Source organism: Apostichopus japonicus, chromosome 14, assembly GCF_037975245.1.
Source record: "Apostichopus japonicus isolate 1M-3 chromosome 14, ASM3797524v1, whole genome shotgun sequence".
Classification (NCBI taxonomy): Eukaryota; Metazoa; Echinodermata; class Holothuroidea; order Aspidochirotida; family Stichopodidae; genus Apostichopus; species Apostichopus japonicus.
The window spans coordinates 17,521,005-17,543,969 of record NC_092574.1 but is presented as its reverse complement, the minus strand read 5'-3'; the positions used below and the strand labels follow the sequence as shown (position 1 = coordinate 17,543,969).

Below are 22,965 nucleotides of genomic sequence, written 5' to 3'. Positions count from 1 at the left end.
AATAGACATCAAAATCCAATGGCAGAAAAAAATTAATATGTTGAATTTTGCATAGATTTGGAAACCAATCACAGGAAATTTGATATACATCAATATGGAAAACCAGTGGCGGAAAATTTATATACTGTATCTTTATAGATTGGGAATTCTGATGGAAGGATAATTGATATATATATATATATATGTTGTATGTGCATAGATATGGAAAACTTATGTCTGGAAAATTGATTGGTTGTATATGCATAGATGCCGAAAACCAGTGTCAGGAAACTTGAATTTGCTGTATTTTCATAGATTTGAAAACTGTTGACAGTAAAATAGATATTATGTTACATGTGCACATACATATGGAAAACAAATAACAAGGAAAAGTGGTATGCTATAGATTTGAAGAGCTAATGGCAGGCGAAGCTTTATATGATGTGTTTGCAAAGATAAGGACAACCAGTGACAAGAACATTAAATGAAGTACGTGCATAGATGATCTGCCAAAGAGTTTACATACCGTATCTCATACTTTGTTTGTTTCGATATTTAAGTAGTATTTCCTCTTCTTCCTTCATATTCCTCTCTTTACAGAATGAAGTCGATGAGAGCGAGATGATAATTCTAAGACGAGAGAAAGAAGATTTACAGCTCACCGTAGGTAAACTGGAAAGACACGTCTCTGAGGTAAGATTATTGCATCAGTAAAAGCAACAGAAGAAAGAATTGAAAAAAAGAGAGAAACAGATGAAAAGTTTTCTTTGTAGTACTTGAATGTACCAGGAATTTTTGCTGTATATGTTTGCAGGCATAGTTTGATTGGAAGATTTTAGATCAAGATTCACTTATTGCAACCGACTAAAAATGTGGCCCTTAATGACAAAAAATGATAATAACAAGAAAAAGACATGTGCCAATGTATTTGTGAAGTTGATGATGTAGTCATGCGATGATCTTCAGATGCCATGTTGATTACTAAACATACTCTGGAATATTGTTTTTTATGTTAATATACAAACAACTGGTCTAAAATTAGTCACCTGAAGAGTGAAAATGTGTCTCTATGAAAGCAAAAAATAAAAAAGGCATCCTTTCCCGAGTGGTGGTATCCTTAGCTTGGATATGTAAGGATGTATACTACAACAGATTCTAGGCTGGGAAGATTGCTATGCAAGTTGACAAATTTTCGTTCTCATTTCGTTATATTTGGGGACCAAATTTGCAAATTTATTTCTATTTGAAGGAAAAAGTATTCTTCGCAGCTTCCCTCTTTTCTTCTTGTTTACTTTTCAGTATTTCTCTCCACTATATTAAACACTTTAAAAGTTTTTTTGTTTGTTTTGGGTAATTTTTGAATCTTAGTCTCGTCTTTGGTTATCTCATCTTAGGTGCAGAGCAATGTCAAGGTGCTATCTAGTGAACGGGATAAATTGAACCTGCTGTACGAGCAAGTAAGAGAGTATTTTGTATTAAATTATACATATTTAAGTCATTAAGGTTGAAGAGGTTTACCTTTTTGCTCTAGTGTATGATCGATTTTAAGTTGTTGACAGGACAGAAAGAACAAATAATTGATTTTAAGCCACTGCAGCAGTTACATATCCTTTGTGTTTATCAGAATGTTGGTGAATGTACATGTGGTTGGGAATCCTCCTGCAGAAAAAAACATTCAAATATTATATGTGAAATGGTGCATTCTGAGGCATATTTACTCTATAATTTAGGTCTATAATTAGGTATACACACAAGGTTGTGCTAATAACTATGTTTAAGTTTTTGTCTGAGTCTGAAGGTGGGGGGGGGGGGAGTGTTCACCCACACACTTCGACCTGGATTCACAGATGGCATGTAAGCTACAGTCCATCTCCCCATGAATATATGTAGCTGCCTAGAATAATTAAGTAGCTCTGCCTCAATTGTATTTAACTTCCAGTGTTGTCACGGGTAAGGTAAAACTATTCGACTGGACAACGTAAATACTCGGATGGCGTGTGTCTTTTGTATAAGCTTTATTTGGTCCTCGTTACCAGGGGCAAAAACCGGAATTCGGTCAGTTACCGGCTTTTTACACGTATCGGTACGTCCTTTACGATATATGACAAGATATATATTGCCACGAATTCATCAGCGGGGAACTGAAGTTGCCCCTACATATGCTATATTAGAATAGCGAAGTACTGCGGGCTAACGTCGCCCAACGGACATCGTGTCCAACTGCAACAAGTAACTGCTGTGGTGCACCCAGCACCCTTGCACCAAGTATATTATACCAAACACGAATACCACGCCCTGACCTGCTTACCCGGCCTATTCATACCGACCCTTTACCTGCATTTTATGCAAATTAATCTAAACAAAGACTTGCACAAATTCCATTGATGCCCGTCGAGCAATCAGTGAATTAAACAAAGCATATACTAGAATGTCGTATGTTACTAATTTGAACTTCGTGAGCAAAACAGACAACAAATGAATATTCATCAGTAAATTTATCCAGCTGCACGATAGTCGTTAGACTTGCGTCAAGCATACTCGTGACAAGTGTTATATGTTTTTCCTTAGATCTTGATAATCACCCATAGCCATCATCCAGGCTACAGCATGTCTCTACCTTCTCTTCTGCATGTAACGATTGTTTCTTCTTTCTCAGTCGAACAGTGAAGTTCAAAGGTTAAGAAAGAACCTGATGCAATCACCGAACACCAAGGGTTCCACAGTGGCAGCTAAGTCGATCCTACAGAGGCTGGAAAGTGAGAGAGATGAGGTCATAGCTGATCTTAGGAGGATGACCATGGAAAGAGACAGCCTTAGGGAAAGGTTAAAGGTCAGACCATTCTTCAATCCGTCTCCTCCTCCTTGTCCTCCTCTCAATCCTCTTGCCACTCCCCTCCCCATCCCCTTCCCTCCCCTCCCATTCCCTAGTCTAAGTGATTTGTTTTGGTGTATGCAGAGGTATTACACTATCAATGTGTGCTGCTTGTATGTCTTGTATGCAAGGACAGGTTCAAATTTTCTGGAGTTTCTAATATGGTTAGTGGTGTTGTGAGTTATTACCTGAATGTCTGGACTATAAGATGTGTACTTACAGGCATCTCATGGTATTCTTCACAAACTTAAATTTTAACGTAAGAATATTTTTTTCTGCCAGAATATGATCTCATAAGTATTTTAGTACCAAGAACCAGACTTGTAATGTGTCTACACACTACTCCTTTTCTAACATAGTTACAAGTTACCATAGTTACTTATACTTGCCCTATTGGATTTGTACTCATTCTTGTACTCAGGAAGTTTTGGAAATATAGTATAGATGTAGTACGAAATTACATACTCGATATCATGCATAGAGCCTTGTGCTGGTTTCTCGTACTCAACCAAGGGCAATTCTAGTCTCATTCTCCTTACAGTGACTGCACATCTGCTAACAACCAGTGACAAAATTTAACAGTAATGTAAAGTTACAAAAAAATGATATTAGTTGGTTGTTTGTAACTGTCTGTCAATATCAGAAACAACATCTTATTCTCCCTAAAGTGACTACACACCTGCTGACAACCAGTGACAAAATTTAGCAGTAATGAAAAGTTACAAAAAAATGATATTTCTATTGGTTGATTGCAACTGTCTGTCAATATCAAAACTAACTTTTTGCTGAAAGGTCATATACTTATTTTGTAACAATCATTACATTTTCTTGCATTTTGCAGATAGCCACAGAAACTAGCCTCAGTGATAAAGCCAGATTGCAACAACAGGTAGAGGATTTGGAGCAGTTTTTGCAAACCGTAAGTTGATGTTGTGTCCATTCAAGTATAAATGACATTGTTGAAGCAAGATACTGTATTAAATAATAAAGAAATGTTGAGCAGTGTTGTTTTCTAAGTAGATGTGCCAGTTAACCTTGGCCAAAATATCAAATTCGTAAACTTGATGCCTCTGATTTTCCAGGGTTTCTGTTCCCAGGACTTTGTTATTGAGTATCCAGGCTTTAATAAGTAGAATTAATTTGGTTAACCTAAGAAATTTAAAGTTTTAAGTTCAAGTCCACTTGTGCTAAATTTGGTTTTCCTAGACAACTCTGAAGTACTGCTTGATGTAAAAGCAGTTGATACTCTTCAGTTTCATCTTTCTCAGGATTAATTGTAAACATTATTTCTTTGTTTTATAAATCCTAATAACTCCCGTAAAGCATCCAACATTTGCTTGGTATGAGACCAATGAGGGCTCCCAAAGATGGCATCTAACATTGTCTGATCTTGTCACATTTGTAATGATAGGTACATTCTTTCTTTGAGACCAGCATGATATATAATTTTTGTCTTTAATAATAAAGGTTTGTGTATTTACTGCATTCATCATCTCTAATCTGTTTGGACTCTTCTATTGCACTTTCTTAACTTTCTTAGCACTGTGCCCTCCCTCAATGACCCTCCCTCTGAGACAATGCCCATCACCTCTTCTGGGTAGTTTAATGGTAACTCCTGAAAGGTCCGAGTTATGGTCAGTGTGTTATACTAAAGGGGTCCAGTCACTTTAACTTGTGAGCCTTTAACGTGTAAAGGGAATATCTTCTGACAAAACTAAAGATGGGCATTGCAATGTTTTGTGTAGGATAAGAGAGTTTTGATCCTGCTGGGTAATGTAAGGCAATATCTAATGATTATAAGGCATAAATTCAAGCCACTGCACCAGGTCTCCACATATTTAACTCGGCTTTAAATATAAGTACACTGTACATCTTCTCTTTCTACCATTTCAGAGTCAGCAAGACCTGAGCGCATCGAGAAACAGAATTCCAAACCTACAAGGAATGATTGCAACACTGGAAGATCAGGTCAAATCTCTGAACCTTAGAACTGAGGAGGCCAGAGAAGAGGCATCTCAAAATAAAGCTAACTCTACTCAGATGAGGCAAGAAAGAATATTTAGTTTAATAATTTGGAGCCATCTAAGTCCAGGAGGAAACTCTGTCACTATTTTCAGTCCTGTTTTCCTGTTTTTGCATTTACTTTAAAAATTGATGGCACAGTGCTTTGTGTAGAATAAACAAGGGTTGAGAAACAGTCAAACTTACAAATTTTACAGAAATATTTTTGAATAGATTGTTAAAGTAACAATAAAAACTGTGTGTTTTGTCTCTAGACCTGAAATAGTTCTAATAAAATAAAAACTGTTTTGTGTATAGTTTGGCAGAGTAACAATAACAGCATTACTGTGTAACTTGACAAAGTTACAGAAAAAACAACCTGAAGTAGATCTTGCTGGGATAAAAATGCCAGTTGCTTTTCTTGTTCTACTTTTATATATTCATAGATATATTTTGTGTTAATTCAATAGGTTTGGTAATTAACTGTTTTCTGTATATATATGTATGTATATATTCCTTTTTTGTTTCTAAAACTGATTATAAACAAACTTAAGAAGACCAAAGACAGTTTTGGTTACACAGGGTTCAAACTGTTAAAATATTGTCAACTTTTGTCAGACTGTATTTATACTGTATGGCTGTGTCATGCGTTAGTGGTAGTTTTATGAAGTATGTGAACCCTCAAGAAATTGCATCATACTATTACCTTTGATATACACTGTGATCATGTCTAAGAGCTGGGTGTGACACGTACTGTAGCCTGCTGGGAAAGTTCCATCCCTTTAATTTCATGCGAATAAAGTTCTGTATACCAAAGTAAAGAGAAACTCAGTTGACAGTGTCATCTCTAGCTAGTTAACCGTTGTTTTCCAGTGCAACAAGAACCAGGAACCTCAGGGTAATACACACCCACAGCTCTCCCAACAGAGCTACCCGGCACTTAATTTCTTTACTCTGTTTGAATATATATATATATATATATATATATATATATATATATATATTTATTTCTTCATTTTTTTTAATAAACCTTCAGGTTACTAGCTGAGCAAGCTGAGCTCTCATCTCAGGAACACCAGAAGAGATTAACAGACAAATCAGGAGAACTACTCGCAGCTGAAGATAGGATGACTCGACTCGAGAACAGGCTCGGTGAGTTGACTGGCTCTCCCTTAACTGTTGTTGGTGGATGATGTATAACTATTATGTAGTGCTTTACAATCACCCATTAATTGGGACAGTTTTGTGTACTCTGTACATTCAATATGTTTCAATACAATCATACTGACATATTGAGGTGTATGAATATCCTGTTTCCAGTAGACAGACATTTCCAGTAGACAGAAGTTAGGAACTGGTCATACTGGCACTAGAAGTAAAGCTTTGAAGCATGACATGAGGGGACAGTGTAGAGTGGTATTGGTAACATTAAAAGAAAAAGCATGCTTTCTCAAATGTGAATTGACCGTTAGGTTCACCTGTGGTTTGGACGTCCTAGACTTGGCAAAACAGTTTCTTTGGTGAAATAATATCTTTAATCTGACTTTGACACAACAGCACCCTCTGTCTTCCTTCCTGAGTTCCTACTGAATGGTCCATTCTGTATCTGCCCCTCTCTCATCCTCCCCCCCCCCCCTTTAGACACATTGGTTGAAATCATGCGCAGGCTTCAAGGCTTCTGCATTCACGATTGTTTTCCCAATGCACCTAAAATGACTGTTTCTGCAGGCACATGTACCATATTAATAACCTCAATAAACACAAGCACGTGGATCTGATCTAAGCTTTCTGAGTAACAGCCATCTGCGTTTTGAAAGTTTACTCTGAGATTTTTAAGGAAGACTGTCCTTCTGTTGTGCTTTTTTTTACTTTTATATTTAAAGGATAATTCAAAACAAATTTAAAACCTCAGATGAACATCAAAATTGCTCAAATTCATCCACAGTATTGTAAGATATTGAAATGCTCTTTCATCTAAATTGTTGTTGTATTACAAACAGTAACACTTAAGAATTCCAATTGCTGATTTCCATTACAATCTATTTGTGTTACCTTGGTAAGTAACTCAGTTGAACTGGTAAATGTATTTGTCTTACGGTAATCTCAATTTTTAAAATTTTAACCATCAATCTCTTTCCCTTCTGCAGCGGATGTAAATATACATAACTCAAATCTCAGGGAAGAGATTGACACCCTCAGGTCAAAGGTCGCAGCTGTGGACAGAGAGAGGGACAACTTGCAGATCATCGTCGACGAGAAAACCGAACAGACTTTACTCTTGGAGAAAAGACTTTCAGACAAATCCCTGAAAATAGAAGATCAGAGAGTATCACAGACAGATTTAGGTGCTAGATTAGAGTAAGTAATACCATTCCAACAAAAGGAACCTCTGACACCCCCTCACCCCCCCCCCCTCTCTCTCTCTCTCTCTCGTTCCCTCCAAGTTATGACACTAGTTTTGGATTTAAGTAAAGTGAAAAGGAAATTATAAACAAGATGGAAGGAGCAAAGAAAGTTTGGGCTTGGCCAGGATTCAAAGTAGTGAACTAAGGATTAGAACCCTCTGTGTTCTTCCGACCAAGCTTTCCAACGCTTAGTTGATGTTGATCCATTGTGGTGCATAACCATTTCCTTGGTAGTGGGTAACAGTCAGAAGCCATCGTACATTGCACACTGAATAACCAGGGTTCACATGCACCCAGTATCTTACAATTTTATATTATTTTATAATACAATTTATATAACACCATACATGTATAATACATAATATAATACAAAACATATAACACAATAAATTTATATAATTTTTTAATACCATTTGAACTCCTTTGTCAATCACTATCCCCAGGGGACAGTGCGAGGAAAACTGTTCCATTAAAAAAAATTGGAAAAAACCCATCAGATAAGCATGAAGCAAATCATGCCTTTAGTCATTCTTACTAACCTTTTCTCTCTATTTTAATTAAAAGCCATGATTGAGTATGATAGATATGCTCGTTTACATAAATCACTGACCCAAAGTTCAAGCAGTGTGATGGTCACGTCGTCGTCGTCGTTTCATTTACAGGAATGCAAATACCGAGTTAGGAAGCCGCGAGAGGGAGATTCACAGTCTCAGGAGGCAGATCGACTCGACGAGGCAGGAACTGAATGAAACGATACGAGAGAGGGACAACACGATACGAGAGAACAGGAGACTACAGGAAGACTTAGTCACCATGACCAAAGAAAACCAGGTCAGAGGGGTAGCTTTTATAAGTCTTAAATTGAATTCTGTATATTTGAACTTGTCACAACCTTATGATGTCACACTCTACCAGTCACACTCTACCAGTCATGTTTTATCTTGTCATGTTCAACCAAAACTAGATAGTGGGCACTTTTGCTCATTCATGGCACTATCAATTTTCCACATCATGATGGTGTAGATTTTTTGCCATCAGCTGTACAAAGTTTGGTCAGGAAGTCAAAACCTCTTTTCACTCAAAGCAGGTTGAGCTATTTCTGATGCTCAACTCGAAAGACAATGAGTGGTTCAAATTACCACAAACTGAACCACAATATACTTCCTGTTGTTTACCTTATTGATGTGATGGGATTGCTGGGGGGGGGGGAGGGTAACTTTGTTTGTTAGTATATCTCAAATCCTGACCCAACATCTTCATTTTCCTGTGGGAAAACCCTTCTTGGGAGGGTGGGGACAATAATATTGACCCAATTTTTTTCTGCTGCAGCGCTTCATCTCAGACTTCTGTTGATATAGCATAGCAAAATGCTTTGGACGTTGCTACTCCATTTCAATGTATACCTGTTTCTGTCTTCTGCTTACTGTGATAAATAGCATTAACGAAATTGAACATTTGCTCTGAAATATTTGGCCATGAAATCAGGGTCTTCAAATATCAGCATAAAGTTCTTTAAGAGAAGAGCAAGCACCACAACATTTATGGTGGCTGCCTTGCCTCATGTCCACATCCAGATGAATAAAAAACAACAACATGTTTTATACGGCATCTAAAATGCTGATCCAAATTATTTTGTTGAAACCTTTATTCGGGAAAGAAATCTGGGATAAGTTGATGTAGATTCCATATACGGGGTGTGCTAAGTACCGCAACGGCTCAGCTCACCAACCTGTGTCGCGAACTGCTTCACTGTAAGCTCAGAATCACATTAAATCGTTTATGGCTTTCTTTCCCGTCTTACAGACTCTGAACCGTGAGTTGGAAGAAGTCATCGCTGACAAAGAAAACCTCAAGTCTCAGGTGCAGGATTACATTGGAGAGGTTGCCAGATTTGAGGATGTTTTGGCTGCTAAGGTATGAAATAAGCTAGATATTTTATGACACTAAAGCAGCCAAATATGCATGTCCTGAGAACCAGGTGGGATGTAGGTGACACTTCATATGGGTTGGCTATCCTTATAACTGTTTTAGCTCATTTCTACCCTTGTAGCATAGTAAAGCAAGCATTGTTCCAGGACATCATATGGTTTGTTAAACTAATTAAGATGTCCATTTCAGATGTGGAAACCTTGCAGTACTACTGGATGTGCTATCGGGCTACAAACATGATACATCCTAGATGCTATGTTTCACCATCTCTAACACTGCAGCCTTTATCCACCTCAACTGTAGTTCATAAGTCATGTGACAATGACAGAGATGACAATATCTAGTGTTTTTATAGATATTCAGAATATTCTATATTTGCATTCCTGAGTTTACTGAGAATTGTTGAAATCGATCACGGTTTATATATACATAGTTTATATAATGCAGCACAACATAGGAAATAATGAATATACAATGGGCATTTTGCTACCCAAATGAAAAGATATTATATTGTACATAGATATTACATTGTACATAGATATTATATTGTACATAGATATTATATTGTACATAGAAATGATATTACTGTTCCTCATTTTATGACTGAGAAGTGGGGGAAAAGTGCTCAGCTCAGCTCTGCTGCACCGAACGTGATCACTAAATTATTGCTTCCAAAAAGCTGCCTTTTCACAGCAGAAATAACTCTTTTTCTTCTCAGGAACAAGAGTACCGGGATCTGTTAGAGAACTATCGCTCAGCCTCGGACGACGCTCACAGATGGGAATCGGAGGCGTCTAAGGTAAACAGCCAAACATCCAATCTACACCTGGAAGTCGCCGCAAAGGACTCTGATCTTAGAGCTTATCAAGACCAAGTACATCAGTTAAGAGGAGAACTTGACGAGGTAAGGATGACTCACGAGTAAAAAAAATTTTTGCTTTCAATGGATGACTGTAATGTACGCAGCTATTACACGCTTTTTGATGTCATAGTCCAATGGCTGTCCCATAAGGCAAATTCAATCATGACTTCAGCTTCTCAGTCCAGGCGTTATTATTATTAATGTTTTAATATTTTTCTAGTTAATCTACTGAAAAATGTTCTTGAGCTACTCCCAAGGATCTTATTGTCTTTGTTAAAATTGTAAATATTGTATATTTGCTGTGAATATAGTATGTGTTTGTATTGTTGCCTGTGTTGCTTTTTAGGTTCTGACTAAGCTCTAATGTGTTCTAAACTAACGATATTCCAACTGCATGATTCATAATTCTCAAATACACAATTTAATGTCCCTGGTGTTCATGCTTTCTTGCTTGGTGACCCAAATTTTCACCAACATCATCTTGGTGCTCCTGTAGTGGAGAATGTTGGAAAGGGCTCTTCTTGAAGAATGTAGACCCATGTCCATGAGTTGCAAAATGGTGTTATAGTTTGCAACTTTTAAAGTAATTTATGTTCAAGATTCACCCCCTCCTTTTTTTTCAACAAATATCTGCAAGTTTCATTTTTATCTTAAAATTATTTGCGACCCCAACTATATCTAAGAATGACGAAAAGTTTGGAGTGCCCTATTTATGTGATTTTATACTGATTAAGAAAATGCATCTGGACCACAGCCGTTTTTTATGGAACGGCATCACCGGTTTCTCTTTGATTAATAGTTTTTACTGAAACACTGTTTGAGTGTCTTAGTTTGACTTATTGGAATCTTATCCATAAGTGATTATATGACAACATCTCAAATTGTTCCTGTATAGTCAATTTAGCCAAAGTTTCCAAAAATGCGAGGAATTGGCCGCTAAATTCATACAGCTGCTCGGAGAAGATGATAGCTTTACCAGTGATCCATCTATCCTTCTATCTAAAAGATCACCAAAATAACTCCAAATGAATCGATTGTAATTGCAGAAGGCTTATGAAACATCTTGGAGTAATGTAGCATAATGAAAAATGGTATCCCAAAACTGGGTAACTGCTAAAAAAAATGAGGAAACAAAAAGAAGATATTTGAAAAAAATACGCTTCACAAGCTGTCGACATTATTCAAAGTATATAATCTATTCTACATTACTCCTCCTCCTCCTTTTCAGCAAGTTGCCTTACAGCAAGGTTACGAGATGCAGGTCTCTAACCTGACCAGGTCCTTACAGACGATGGAAGAGAATATGCGACAACTACAGGAAGAGAAGGAGGCCCTCATTCAGGATCTTTCGGCCGTCAGGGATCTCTGCACTAAGTTAGACGCCAGCAAGGAGGCTTTGTCACGTCAGCTGACTACAAAGACCATCGATTGCGAACAGGTAAAATTTGTTAGTCGACTGTAAATGTTTAAATAAAATTCACACGAAAGATGTCTTGTCTGAGAAATATGTTTCTTCCTTCTGCGTTCCTTTTTGGTTTACAATCTTCCTCATTTGTTCTTATATTAATATTTGTTTGTTTTTTTGGGGCCACATAGGTGAACGGTTAAATTGGCAGTAATCCAGTTCTGCAATCTTTGTCGTTATTTATCGATCCATAAGTAAGGAATGTTAAGCTGTTAATTTAAATGTTGTGTATGTGTGGGTTTTATTTTACTTTTTTTATATTTTACTTTTTTTTATGTTTGCATGGTGCCTCTGGGAACGGAATCTGCTTTTTAACCATAATTGAATATTTGGAAATTTTTTTCAACTTAAAGAAAATAATTTATTTAATTTTTTCCTCCAAGATGGAAGCAGCAGTGGAGGACTTCAAACAAGAGGCTGAGATGTTACGTAACCAGGTCTCCACCGAACGTAGCTCTGTCCGTAATCTCGAGAATCTGCTGTCAACGAACAGAGAGAAGGATTTCCAAGTGCAGCTAGAGAACCAGGAACAGAAATCTGAGATTCAGTTGGTGAAAGATCGTTTGTCCTTGGCAGACAGCAAACTGTAAGAATTTGTCAAGTCCTCATATACTTAACCAGCCCTTGTAATTTTGATTTGTTATGTTAATAGTTCCACCACACAGAAACATTTGCATGCAGATAAACTCTTCCATATATATATATATATTCTGGATTTTTAAGATTTTCTCCCTTAATATATATCACTTGTGTGGTTTGCTCCTTTTAAGGTCATACTGACCATGAAGTTGGTTCCTCAGTTTAGGCCTAATTGCTAAAGTTACTCCATTGTTTTTCAACAGATTCTAACAAATAAGCCCATTTTCTCCTTTTTTCTTTCATTTTTATTCAAATAACAGCCTTCATTTCAAGGGAATTTCCTAAAAATCTGAAAGTGGGAATATTATAAAATGTACTTATGGAATTTGTGTCATAACATATCAACATTAATTTTGCACTTAGTTATTCTTCAGTGTTTTTAGTTATTCTTCAATGTTTTTTTTTTAAATTTAAAGTGAATATTTCATGTAATCAGGGCTTGGTGTCACATCATAAAATTGGTGGTTTACAAATATTTACGTAAACTAGTAAGGCATACTGCAGCTGCTTTGCTGCCTGCTTTAAAGGGACCAACCGGATCAGGTTTTCTACCCCAGGATTTCCTTTTTTCATATTCATTTTTCTCTGTCACAGATATTAATGAGACCTCGATCAAGAGTCAATCTTTGTCGTAATTTCCTCAAAGGAACCCTTGCTGCTGCCCTCTATATTACACCTTGATTTCTTTCATTTACCAACAGCCAAAGTCAGACGAGGGAAATACAGACTCTACGTTCCCGCTGTGCCCAGTTAGAGGCTGATCTGGACCGACAAAAGAGGCAACTCACTGGTGAAAAATTTGAAAGGTGACTTTTCTCAGTAGTAAAAGTATGATTGCGGCATCGAGAGAGAGAGATGGGGGGGGGGGTGGGGGAGAAGATACCATCTGGCTAACAGAAAACTTAAAAGAGATACCACTCAGTAAATGGATATGCAAAATATGTTACTATCTTAGGAAGGATTGCATCGAGTCCATTCAATGCTCGCTGGTTAACCTTCCATTCAATCAACTATAATCTTATTAGGTAGATATATATTTGGTACGGTTGGTGAAAGTGGTGACCATATAATTATGCATAAAGCTGCTATGAGTGTTTTGGGCTAATGGTATACCTATGGACATCAATTTTGCTAAGGCACTCACAATTGCTTCGTTTTTTTGACAGCTAAGTTATTTTATGTTGGAGGATGGTGGGCAAGGTGGGGGGGGGGGGAGCAGATGGTGTTATGGATTGAAGCAATTTGAATATCACAGTATCAATTTTTACTCTTCATCCCAACAGCTATATCAGTAGTGTGTGAGTGAAGTTAAACAGTTTATTACCATGTACTCTGCTGGGGAATATCTTTGTCATTTATTAAGTAAATATAACACTATTGAATGTTGAGCTGATTAAAGCTCTTCACTGACAAGAAGAGATGTTATAAGGATTCCTGGGTGTAGTTCTGAAAGATATCTTACAAGAATCCATATTCCCACTGCAGCTTCCGGTCATTTTGTTGGCTTCATTACTGATCTATTTTATCAACTAATTTCTGTAATGATTTAAGACATCTTCATTATGAGAACTCTCAATATTTATATCAAAATTAAACTAATCTCTTGTTGCTTTTGTTTTTCTTTTGTTTTTGAAACAGAGAACGTCTCAGTCAGGAATTAAGGAGAAGCGTGTTATCACCGTCAACCTCTGGGAATCTCAACAGGGATGCATCATCCTCGTCTTTCGGAGGAAAGGACAAGAGCGGCACGACTAGTCCGAACAGAACCTCCAGCAGGAGGGCCTTGTCACCAGAGTTACTTCTCGCTGCCACACCAGAAAAGTCAATCCTCAGGTCCCCGGCCGGAAGCCCTTCAAGATCACCCCAGCGGAGTAAAACTCTCGGCTTCACATGGACAAATGATGATCTCTAGCTTCTATTAATAGCAGAGTGTCAAATCAACCAGAAATACCGTACCGTAGCACTTCAGGGTTTGCCCTTGTGGCGTAAGCCTCGGCTTTGCATGAATGAATTATGAAGGTGAAAACTGAGATATGATTGACAGATTTATAGCCTGTGGACACTCTTGATCTTCTCTAGGTATTATAAGACTATGAACACATACACAGTGAGATAAGGGTAGTATAGGGTTGAATAAAAGACTAATGCTACCAGTATGGTTAAGGGTAGTGTAGGAATGAAATAAGAAATGGATGCTACCCATTTACCATGTGGATAAAGGCATTGTAAGACAGGGTACAACTACAACAGTGTGGCTAAGAGTAGTGTAGAAATTGGTACATTGTGTATGCTCATCATTGACAGTGTGGATAAGAGTAGAGTAGGAAAGAGTACACCATACATGCTACCCATGCACATTAAATGGTGGTGGAGGAGAGAGTACAACATGCTACCTACTCACAGTGTGGATAATGGTGGTGCAGGGGAGTACATTTATTAATGAATGTTACCCATGTACAGTGTGGATGATGGTAGTGGAGTCATGAGTACAACATTAATGTTACACAGGGTACATAACGGTAGTGTAGGCATAGGTACACCATGCATGCTACCTATGCACAGTGTGGATAATAGTGGTGCAGGAGAGAGTACATAATGAATGTTACCCATGCACAATGTGCAATAATGCTTGTGTAGCCTCATTGTAGGACTTAGTGTGAAATTTATGGTACCCATGTTTAGAGTAAATACAGCATTGAGTGGTAGATTGATGCTGTCATAAAAAACTTCAGAGAATCTTTTCGATAATTGAATATTCCCACAAGCTCATGGATTGCCACTTCACTTGTCGTATTCCTTTTAGAATGGAAAGGACTGTACGAATAGGTCGTAAAAGTCTCAGTTGAGGATATGGCAATGAAATATCAATGTTTAATCAACAGTAGCATTACTGTATCAAAATTAAGTGGAATCATTATGTTATAAACCTTGATAATATTCGCTGGAATTTGTGTATCCTTGATAAGATTCCATCATTGGGAACTACAAGATTTGCAGCCCTGTTTAGTGCTTGCTACTGTTGTTCACTTCCTTATCAGATCATCAATTATTGCTTCAAAAGTCCAAGGTTCTAAACAATACCGAAACTAGCTCTTGAAAAGTAATATCCTGTCAGTTCTTACCCAAGAATTGAGGATTGTTACCTGAGATATTGAATTGTCTGGCTGAAGATAAGAATACTATACGGGCAGCCGTAAAATGTTTAAGTTTGAACACCAGGGAACTCTACATTACAACTTCAAGGATATGTAGGGGACTCGAAAATACTGATGACAGATAAACCTGGAATATCAAAATCAACATTTATATAACAGGACTACATCAATGTAGCTGATATAAATATAAAGGTTGATGTTAGTATTCTGCAGTTCTGCAAGCGATGCCATAGTCGTTGTGTTAAAGTTGAACAATATTCTCTGGCCATTGTCGTAGACATATAAACTACGACTTATACTATTTCGTGTTCGATACTTCCCATCCATATAACGCCCTAAGAGTTGAAGGCAAGACAGTTTCTGTCACCGATACAGTCCGAATACATGTATGACATTGTCCAATGTTTCATTGGCGTCACTGTTCTGAAAATTACAAACTGCTCTGCCTTCGTACTCTCTGATGTAGGATAAAATTGTCTCAATGTCTGTTTTGACATCACTAAAGAGTAGATTTTATTTTCTGCCCCTCCTCCCCATTTGTGAGGTTTTGAGTGAAGATAATACATGCCTGTTGTAAATTTAATTACTTTCATGAAATGACAGCAGGTTGAAGCAAATCCTACAAGAAAAGTTTTGAAGAGATAGCTAGAATTTCCATGTCAAATCTGCAGGTGAAGATTTTCTGGTGCGAGTTTTATTTTGAATAGGCCGGTTTATCGTCACCATCATGTCAATGAATGTATTACCTATTGTTTGACTTCCAATTTAAAGTCAATTCAGACAAGACACATTTAGCTGTAAGCAATCTCTCTCTCTCATATAATCTTTAGAATTGTTTATATCTGTCCAGTCTTTGCACTGTAAGAAAAACCGTGACCATATTCTACCTTCACCTTGTAGTAACCACCATCCAAGGTGGTTTGTAAATATACTGTAATACAGCAGCTAATTTAAAACTAGGCAAACTATACCAAAAGAGTGGATTTGCTATGAATTTAATCATAAGTGAATAACATCATCTATATCATACCATGCATAAATGAACAATAGGAAGTTGAGTGGGAAAATATAAACACATTTCCAAAGAGCAAAGGAAATTTTGGCAGAATTGAGATTCAAACCAGTGACATCAGGTTTAACAAGGATTTTGGATTTTACTTAATCCTGGGTTCACTGGTTTTAATCCTGTTCTAGCCAAACATTTATTTTCTCGATGCAAAATATATCTCACATTGAAAGCAGTATTGAATACTAGGAAATTATAAGTTTTACAAGGTAGTTTAGTAGTATGTACTTTTTTCCACCCATTCAATTTGTGGGTACAGACTTTCTAGACCCATGGATATTCCAGGGAGCTTCATGTCAACTGGTCAAAGAGACTTGCCCATTGGAAGACCAGAGATCTTAATAACAGTCACTTCATTTATAAAAGGTCAACCCGAGTGGTGTTTGTGATACAAATTGTTGATTCTAGTCCTTGTACTCAATGGGGAAATAGATTGCCACAAATTAATTAAATTCTTACCATATTTGAGAATGGTTGATTGGAGTTACCATTTGTTACAGTAAGGTGTGTTTTTTTAATTATAGGAATGCAAACCTCACTGGGATTTTTTTTTTTAAATTTAGGAATTGTTATATGCATAAATGGTTCAATTAAAATGCTGCATTTAACACCTGTTGAAAACTAGGGGCTGTTCTCTACGGAGGTGTGAGTTACGTTACGGTAAGCATCCAACTGAAGATTTAATTAATAACCTTCTGATAACGTTGTTAAGTAACAACAAAATAATCTTGACAGCTCAAACCCAATCACGATTTTACAAAATTGTTTCACAGAGCTGAGAATATAGAACCTACCATGGAACTATTATATTTCATAAGTAAATACTTAAGTCATACTAACCCTGACCCCCAAAAGTGGCAATACCCACTGTTTTTTTAATTTTTTATTTTAACTTGACACAGTTGGATAAGCTCTTGCCTCTCATATCAATTTTAGATGAATTGTTTTGTGATGGTTTTGATGAAATGCCATTTTCCTCTTTTTTCTTGAAAAGTTAAATGAATTGCAATGAAAAAGTTTGTACACAATTTTGGATGACAGCACATTATTGTTTGTACCCTTGTATGAATATTGTAAATAAATTTTGGAAAATTTGTATATAAATGCAATATACTTCTCCTCGTGTTGGGTTTATATAGGTTTAAAAAAAAAATATTTCTAAATAATTTATTACGATTTATCATTATAGCCCTTTCCTAGTTGATAGTTGATTTAAACAGCCTCCTACATGTTTGTTTTTAAACTTAGCAGTAATTTAATGAGCAACTAATTAAGTATTGCTACTAGGATTTTAAAAGTTGCAACCACTGGGCGCAACTTCTGTAAAATGGTTTTGTCCGCCCAGAGAAACATACATATCTGCAGTCCTCCATGAAAACATGCACATTAAAATACCTCTACATGAACATTGAAGACTTGCCGCAAACCGTGCTTCCGTTGCTTGCAAGTGAAGTTTTCTTCTTGTCGCTACAGAATGCAGACAGTACAGTAATGAAACGTGATACCTTGTTCTCTTTATCTGGACCTGAGATGTCCAGCGCTGCTATGTACACTGTGTTATGGGTATTGACCATAGCTGCATGTATTGACTGTACACTAGTGTCTAATTACCAATGGTAGCAAGCTGTGTGTATTTTCTGGGATCGATGGTGGTATCTAACATTTCTGTTACACTTCATTCGAAACTAGGTCAGATTACCAGCACAAGACGTTTCTTTGTGCCCGAGTCTTCACTCCCTTTAAAGTATTGCCATAACTAAAACTTATAATGACCCCTGACAACACATGTGCAACGGAAGTGTATAGTGATAGGACTATAATTTGCACGCAAACAAGTGATGAAAACCTTTAACTGAATTGATAAACTTCAGATGCTTAGGGTCATTTCTCAAAAATTAAATGGTATAGAAATAGGACCTGGAGAGACACCAGTGGTATTGACATCTACAACAGGTTAAATTAATGTTGTGCCTAAAGTAATCTTTTAAGGGATCTGAATTGTACAGGCACCATTTGCAGAATAATAACCTCACAATTGCTCCTACATCCGCTCGGCCACAGCACCGGTATATTAAGATAAGATGCTGGCAATTCCCAAAGATGAAGAACAAAGGGCCACAGCACCCGTATATTAAGATAGGATGTTGGTAATTCCCAAAGATGATGAACAAAGACAGTACAAACACAAGATGGAATTAAATTGGCGATATATTTTATTCGATGATCAAATTTGGTGATTGATATCTCCTGTATATATTCCAGTACCTTTGTAGTCTCTTATCATAGAGAGGTAATTGTACATTTGTAGTCTCAGAGAGGTCATTGTACATTTGTAGTCTCTTATCATACAGAGATAATTGTACATTTGTAGTCTCATAGAGAGGTAATTGTACCTTTGTAGTCTCTTATCATAGAGAGGTCATTGTACATTTGTAGTCTCAGAGAGGTAATTGTACCTTTGTAGTCTCTTAATATGCAGAGGTAATTGTACATTTGTAGTCTCTTATCATAGAGAGGTCATTGTAATTGTATTCAAGAATTAGGACTCAAGTCATTACTCATTACAACACCATATACACCACCATGCAGTTTAACAACACCATGCAGTTCAACAACATGCAGTTCAACAACACCAGGCAGTTCAACACCACCATTTCTTTCTTTAAAAGGGTGTGAAGACTCGCACAAAAAGAAACGTCTAATGCCGGTAATCTGACCTAGTTTCGAATGAGGTGTAACAGAAGTGTTAGACACCACCATCGATCCCAGAAAATACACACACAGCTTGCTACCTTCGGTAATTAGACACTAGTGTACAGTCAGTACATACAGCTGCGGTCATTACCCACAACAGTGTATAAACGATACAGCGATGGACATCTCAGGTCCAGCTTAAGATAACAAGGTATCACGTTTCATTACTGTCTGCATTTTGTAGTGGCACAAACAAAACGTCACTTGCAAGCAACAGAGAGTTAACTTTTTCAGATGGCCGCACACGGTTTGGGGCGAGTCTTCAATGCCTATTTAAACACCATAATATTCATTATCATCATAACCACATAATATGGCCCACTAAGTACATCTACCTAAATAGTTAATTAAGTTGAACCTGAGGAGTTACAATTTCTAACACCGATAGATAAAACACTATGTCAACAAACTCATAGAAATATCGAGTACAAATAAAAACACTGGTATCCTTGAGCACCATGTCACGTGCAGTACACTGTATGTACTAATTGTAATTATGTTCAATATCTGACGCTTAACTTCGTAATTCTTTAATCAAGAAAATCCTACTGTAGAAAAAGAAAACTTCCTTCATAATAACAAAATTAATTAAAACAGACAAGAAACTACTGTTTACTTAAATATTAATTACATATAACTAAATAGTCAGTTAACTCTGAATAAAAAAGAAGCCTCCTGAAGAAGCTAATCAAAATAGGATTTTAAGTTTAAGTGACTGCATGGTTACACATCATCATTCACTACATATGACTATAAAACACTTGTCTCTTTCACAATGCATTCTTCTTTTTTCACAGTTTTGTCATGAACAATCTTCAAGACAATTTTGCTCTTTAGACTCAGCCTCAGTGATGGATTAAAGTTGAACAAAGTGACCCTGTTATCAACAAGATGATACAAAACAACAGGAATAATCTACATCTTTTTCATTCTGAAATAATCTTCAAAAATAGCATAAATTAATATTGAACAAAATAGCAAAGACTAATAACAAAATGAGCTAAAACTGTTCATTTTGGTGTCAATCAACTTGGAAGCATTATCTCCAAGCATATTCCAATTACTTTATATGGACTTTAATTTGAATTCACACAATCACAAAATAACTCCCTGCATATCAAATTATATAATTTAAATCATTTGTATTGCAACCGAATGTCCTATGAAGGAGAGCAGAATGGTTAATACCTAAATCAATACAGATTCTTGTTTCAACGATAAACATCACAAATCACTGTTCTGGTGCAAGTGATTGTCTAATTTATTACTGCTCTCATCTTGGGATGGTGAGAAGCAGTAATAAATATCTTTTTTTCTTTTATTACTTTTACACATTTTTATGATTATCTAATCGATGAGGTAGAGGAAAGACAACAGTACAATATCTGCAACATGAAACCTCTACTATTGTGACAAGAAGCTAGAGAGGCCATCAGCCTAGTCCCCAAATATGCTGGAATGCCAAATGTCAGTCAGATAATTTATGCTATAAATTTAACATTTTAAACCATCCTTGAAAGCAATTTGATATCACAGAGAAATTGTCTTATTTAACACTCTAGAAAGTCTGTGAATAAATTTGGAGGGTCAGAATCGACCAGCATTAGTAGCATTACATCCAGATAAACAGCTGATTGCTGATTTTAATGAAATGATAAATAATTCTTTATACTATGCACAGTAGAAAGAGCTAAGGTCAACATAGCCAATTGCAAACCTAGGTTATGGTCAACGTATCCAATCGACATTACGTAGCCAATCAGCAATCTATTATAGTCTATTATAATCTATTATCGATTATAGTCAAAATAGCCAATCAGCAATCTACACCAACCTTATAGAAGTCTTTGCAATACATTCAGTGCCAGATTAATGCAATATGTACACAGTTGAGGCAATGCCTAGAAGATGTCCAAGGCCAAGGGGCAGTACTGTACAAGGTCTAGGAATCTCTGTGAATAATTCTAGACAAGGGATACCATTTGAGGGGGGGGGGGGAGGAGGAAGGGGTCCTACCTGCAAAACAGTTAATAAAGGGGAGAGGGGCTAGCATATTTTACCTAAGGGCCCAACAGGGTGTTAATCTGGCACAGAATATATAAACTGATGAAATTATTGTTTAGATATTACTACAAAAGGTTATGATGCAGTTGACTCACTTAACTTATAGACTTAGAATTCTTGCCAGGGTTATGAACATGGTAGGGATATTCTATAATTCATCTATGAATAACAACATATTAAAATGAACATGATTATTGATTTACTAGTAAATCTCTGAAAGTGCAAAAAGTTTTGTAACTCAGTGAAATTATTCTTAATCATTGTATTATAAAGCAGCTCATACTCTCCAGGGATAAATGAACTCCTCCCCTCATAATTTATCCCTTAAAACCCCTCCAACACCCCCCCCCCTCCCCACCTACTACACCCCAAATACCTTAACATGCACATAAAGTCTGCCTTAATGATCGATTCAACAATAATCACTTAGTAAAACTGCAAATTCTAACCATTATCTAACATTACCAACCAAACCAAGAATAGTTTTGGTTTATACTGTACAGGTAATAATCGATTGAATGTTTTCAACACAAATTGATTCACTTCACACATGTTCTGTACCCTGAGTGTGTTTTTGCATTTAAATCAAATGTATCCCATTCATTGGTGTATATATAATGCCAAACATAACTGAAGAAAATGGAATGTCCATATTTAAATCAGGTGACCTACGTACAGCAGAAGAGAGAGTTCGCGCAGAATTATTGCACAATTGATGTAACGAAAACAAAACTGCATGGTTTAAATTTATAACGAAATGTAAATTTTGTCAAAAATATTGTCAAGAATTTGAATGGAAAGCATTAAATCACTTCCAATTTATATTTGAGCCCTGTGTTTTGTATGATGTTGGTCACTCAACGTTGACTGATACTGATCCTGAGCAGTTCCCGTTAAGTTCAGATCTATATATTATTTATATATATATTATTTGATCCAAGTATAGCTTATGATGTGCATTGTGAATACAAGTCTCCGCATATCAGCTCTGCAGCGATTCTTCAAGTTATGGTTAAACGCAAGCAACTTTAAACTTTCATTCAACTCTCAATCCCCATTATGTTTCTTCAAAAGACAATTCGAGTCCTCATGTGTCTGCCCATTGCAATGATCCATGAACTTTGACACTTTTAAATGATGTTAACATTTGATCCATTATATCTTCTTTGAATGATGTTAACATTTGATCCATTATATCTACTTTGAATGATGTTAACATTTGATGCATTATATCTACTTTGAATGATGTTAACATTTGATCCATTACATCTACCTAAAGGAGCAAGCCCATTGGCCTGAATCAGACAAGTCAAGAGCAAGTCTGTAACTTTTACTTCCTTTTTTCTTCCTTCACCCTACACTTTACCCTAGTCACCTACAAGCTTCCTGGTTTCACATCACTGTCTCCAATCCAAGACAATCTCACAAAAATAAATTTTATATCACAGCGAGTCGTTGTGGTACGATCATTTCTTTTAAGGGCACGGCGGCATTTTTATTTAAAAACACTGACTGCGACAAAATGGCAGACTGACAACATACGGTAGCATGTAAACAAAATCAACCAAACTTGTAAACAAACATCAAAAAAAAAGATAACAAATAATATTTACTTGGCAAAGTTGGCAAAATGAGATCAGTATATGGTATTATTTCTCTAAATATTAAGAAACTGGTGATATCAACTTTATGCTACTTTCAGTTTAAACCACCCACTGACCCTCTCTAAAACAAATCCTCCTGAAAGTTATACCATCATTTAACGAACCAATAA

General features: G+C 36.5%; 1 protein-coding gene and 1 long non-coding RNA gene across 3 annotated transcripts in view; both read left to right on the top strand.

The window, feature by feature from the left end:
• LOC139979727 (centrosomal protein of 135 kDa-like) overlaps positions 1-14,079 on the top strand; it is a 36,970-nt gene extending 22,891 nt beyond the window's left edge. For both annotated transcript variants that reach the window (XM_071990786.1, XM_071990787.1), the window contains 14 exons: positions 580-672; positions 1,374-1,436; positions 2,636-2,809; positions 3,693-3,770; positions 4,745-4,896; positions 5,889-6,004; positions 7,000-7,210; positions 7,920-8,088; positions 9,061-9,171; positions 9,905-10,090; positions 11,277-11,486; positions 11,897-12,099; positions 12,854-12,958; positions 13,791-14,079. In XM_071990786.1, the coding sequence (XP_071846887.1) occupies positions 580-672; positions 1,374-1,436; positions 2,636-2,809; positions 3,693-3,770; positions 4,745-4,896; positions 5,889-6,004; positions 7,000-7,210; positions 7,920-8,088; positions 9,061-9,171; positions 9,905-10,090; positions 11,277-11,486; positions 11,897-12,099; positions 12,854-12,958; positions 13,791-14,064 (2,145 nt within the window). In that variant the 3' untranslated portion in view covers positions 14,065-14,079. The remainder of the gene's footprint in view (positions 1-579; positions 673-1,373; positions 1,437-2,635; positions 2,810-3,692; positions 3,771-4,744; positions 4,897-5,888; positions 6,005-6,999; positions 7,211-7,919; positions 8,089-9,060; positions 9,172-9,904; positions 10,091-11,276; positions 11,487-11,896; positions 12,100-12,853; positions 12,959-13,790) is intronic.
• A 4,303-nt stretch (positions 14,080-18,382) lies between these two features.
• LOC139979670 (uncharacterized) lies at positions 18,383-19,084 on the top strand. Its single transcript, XR_011797254.1, has 2 exons — positions 18,383-18,691; positions 18,755-19,084. It is a non-coding gene; the product is annotated as an uncharacterized lncRNA (long non-coding RNA).
• The last annotated feature ends 3,881 nt before the right edge of the window (positions 19,085-22,965 follow it).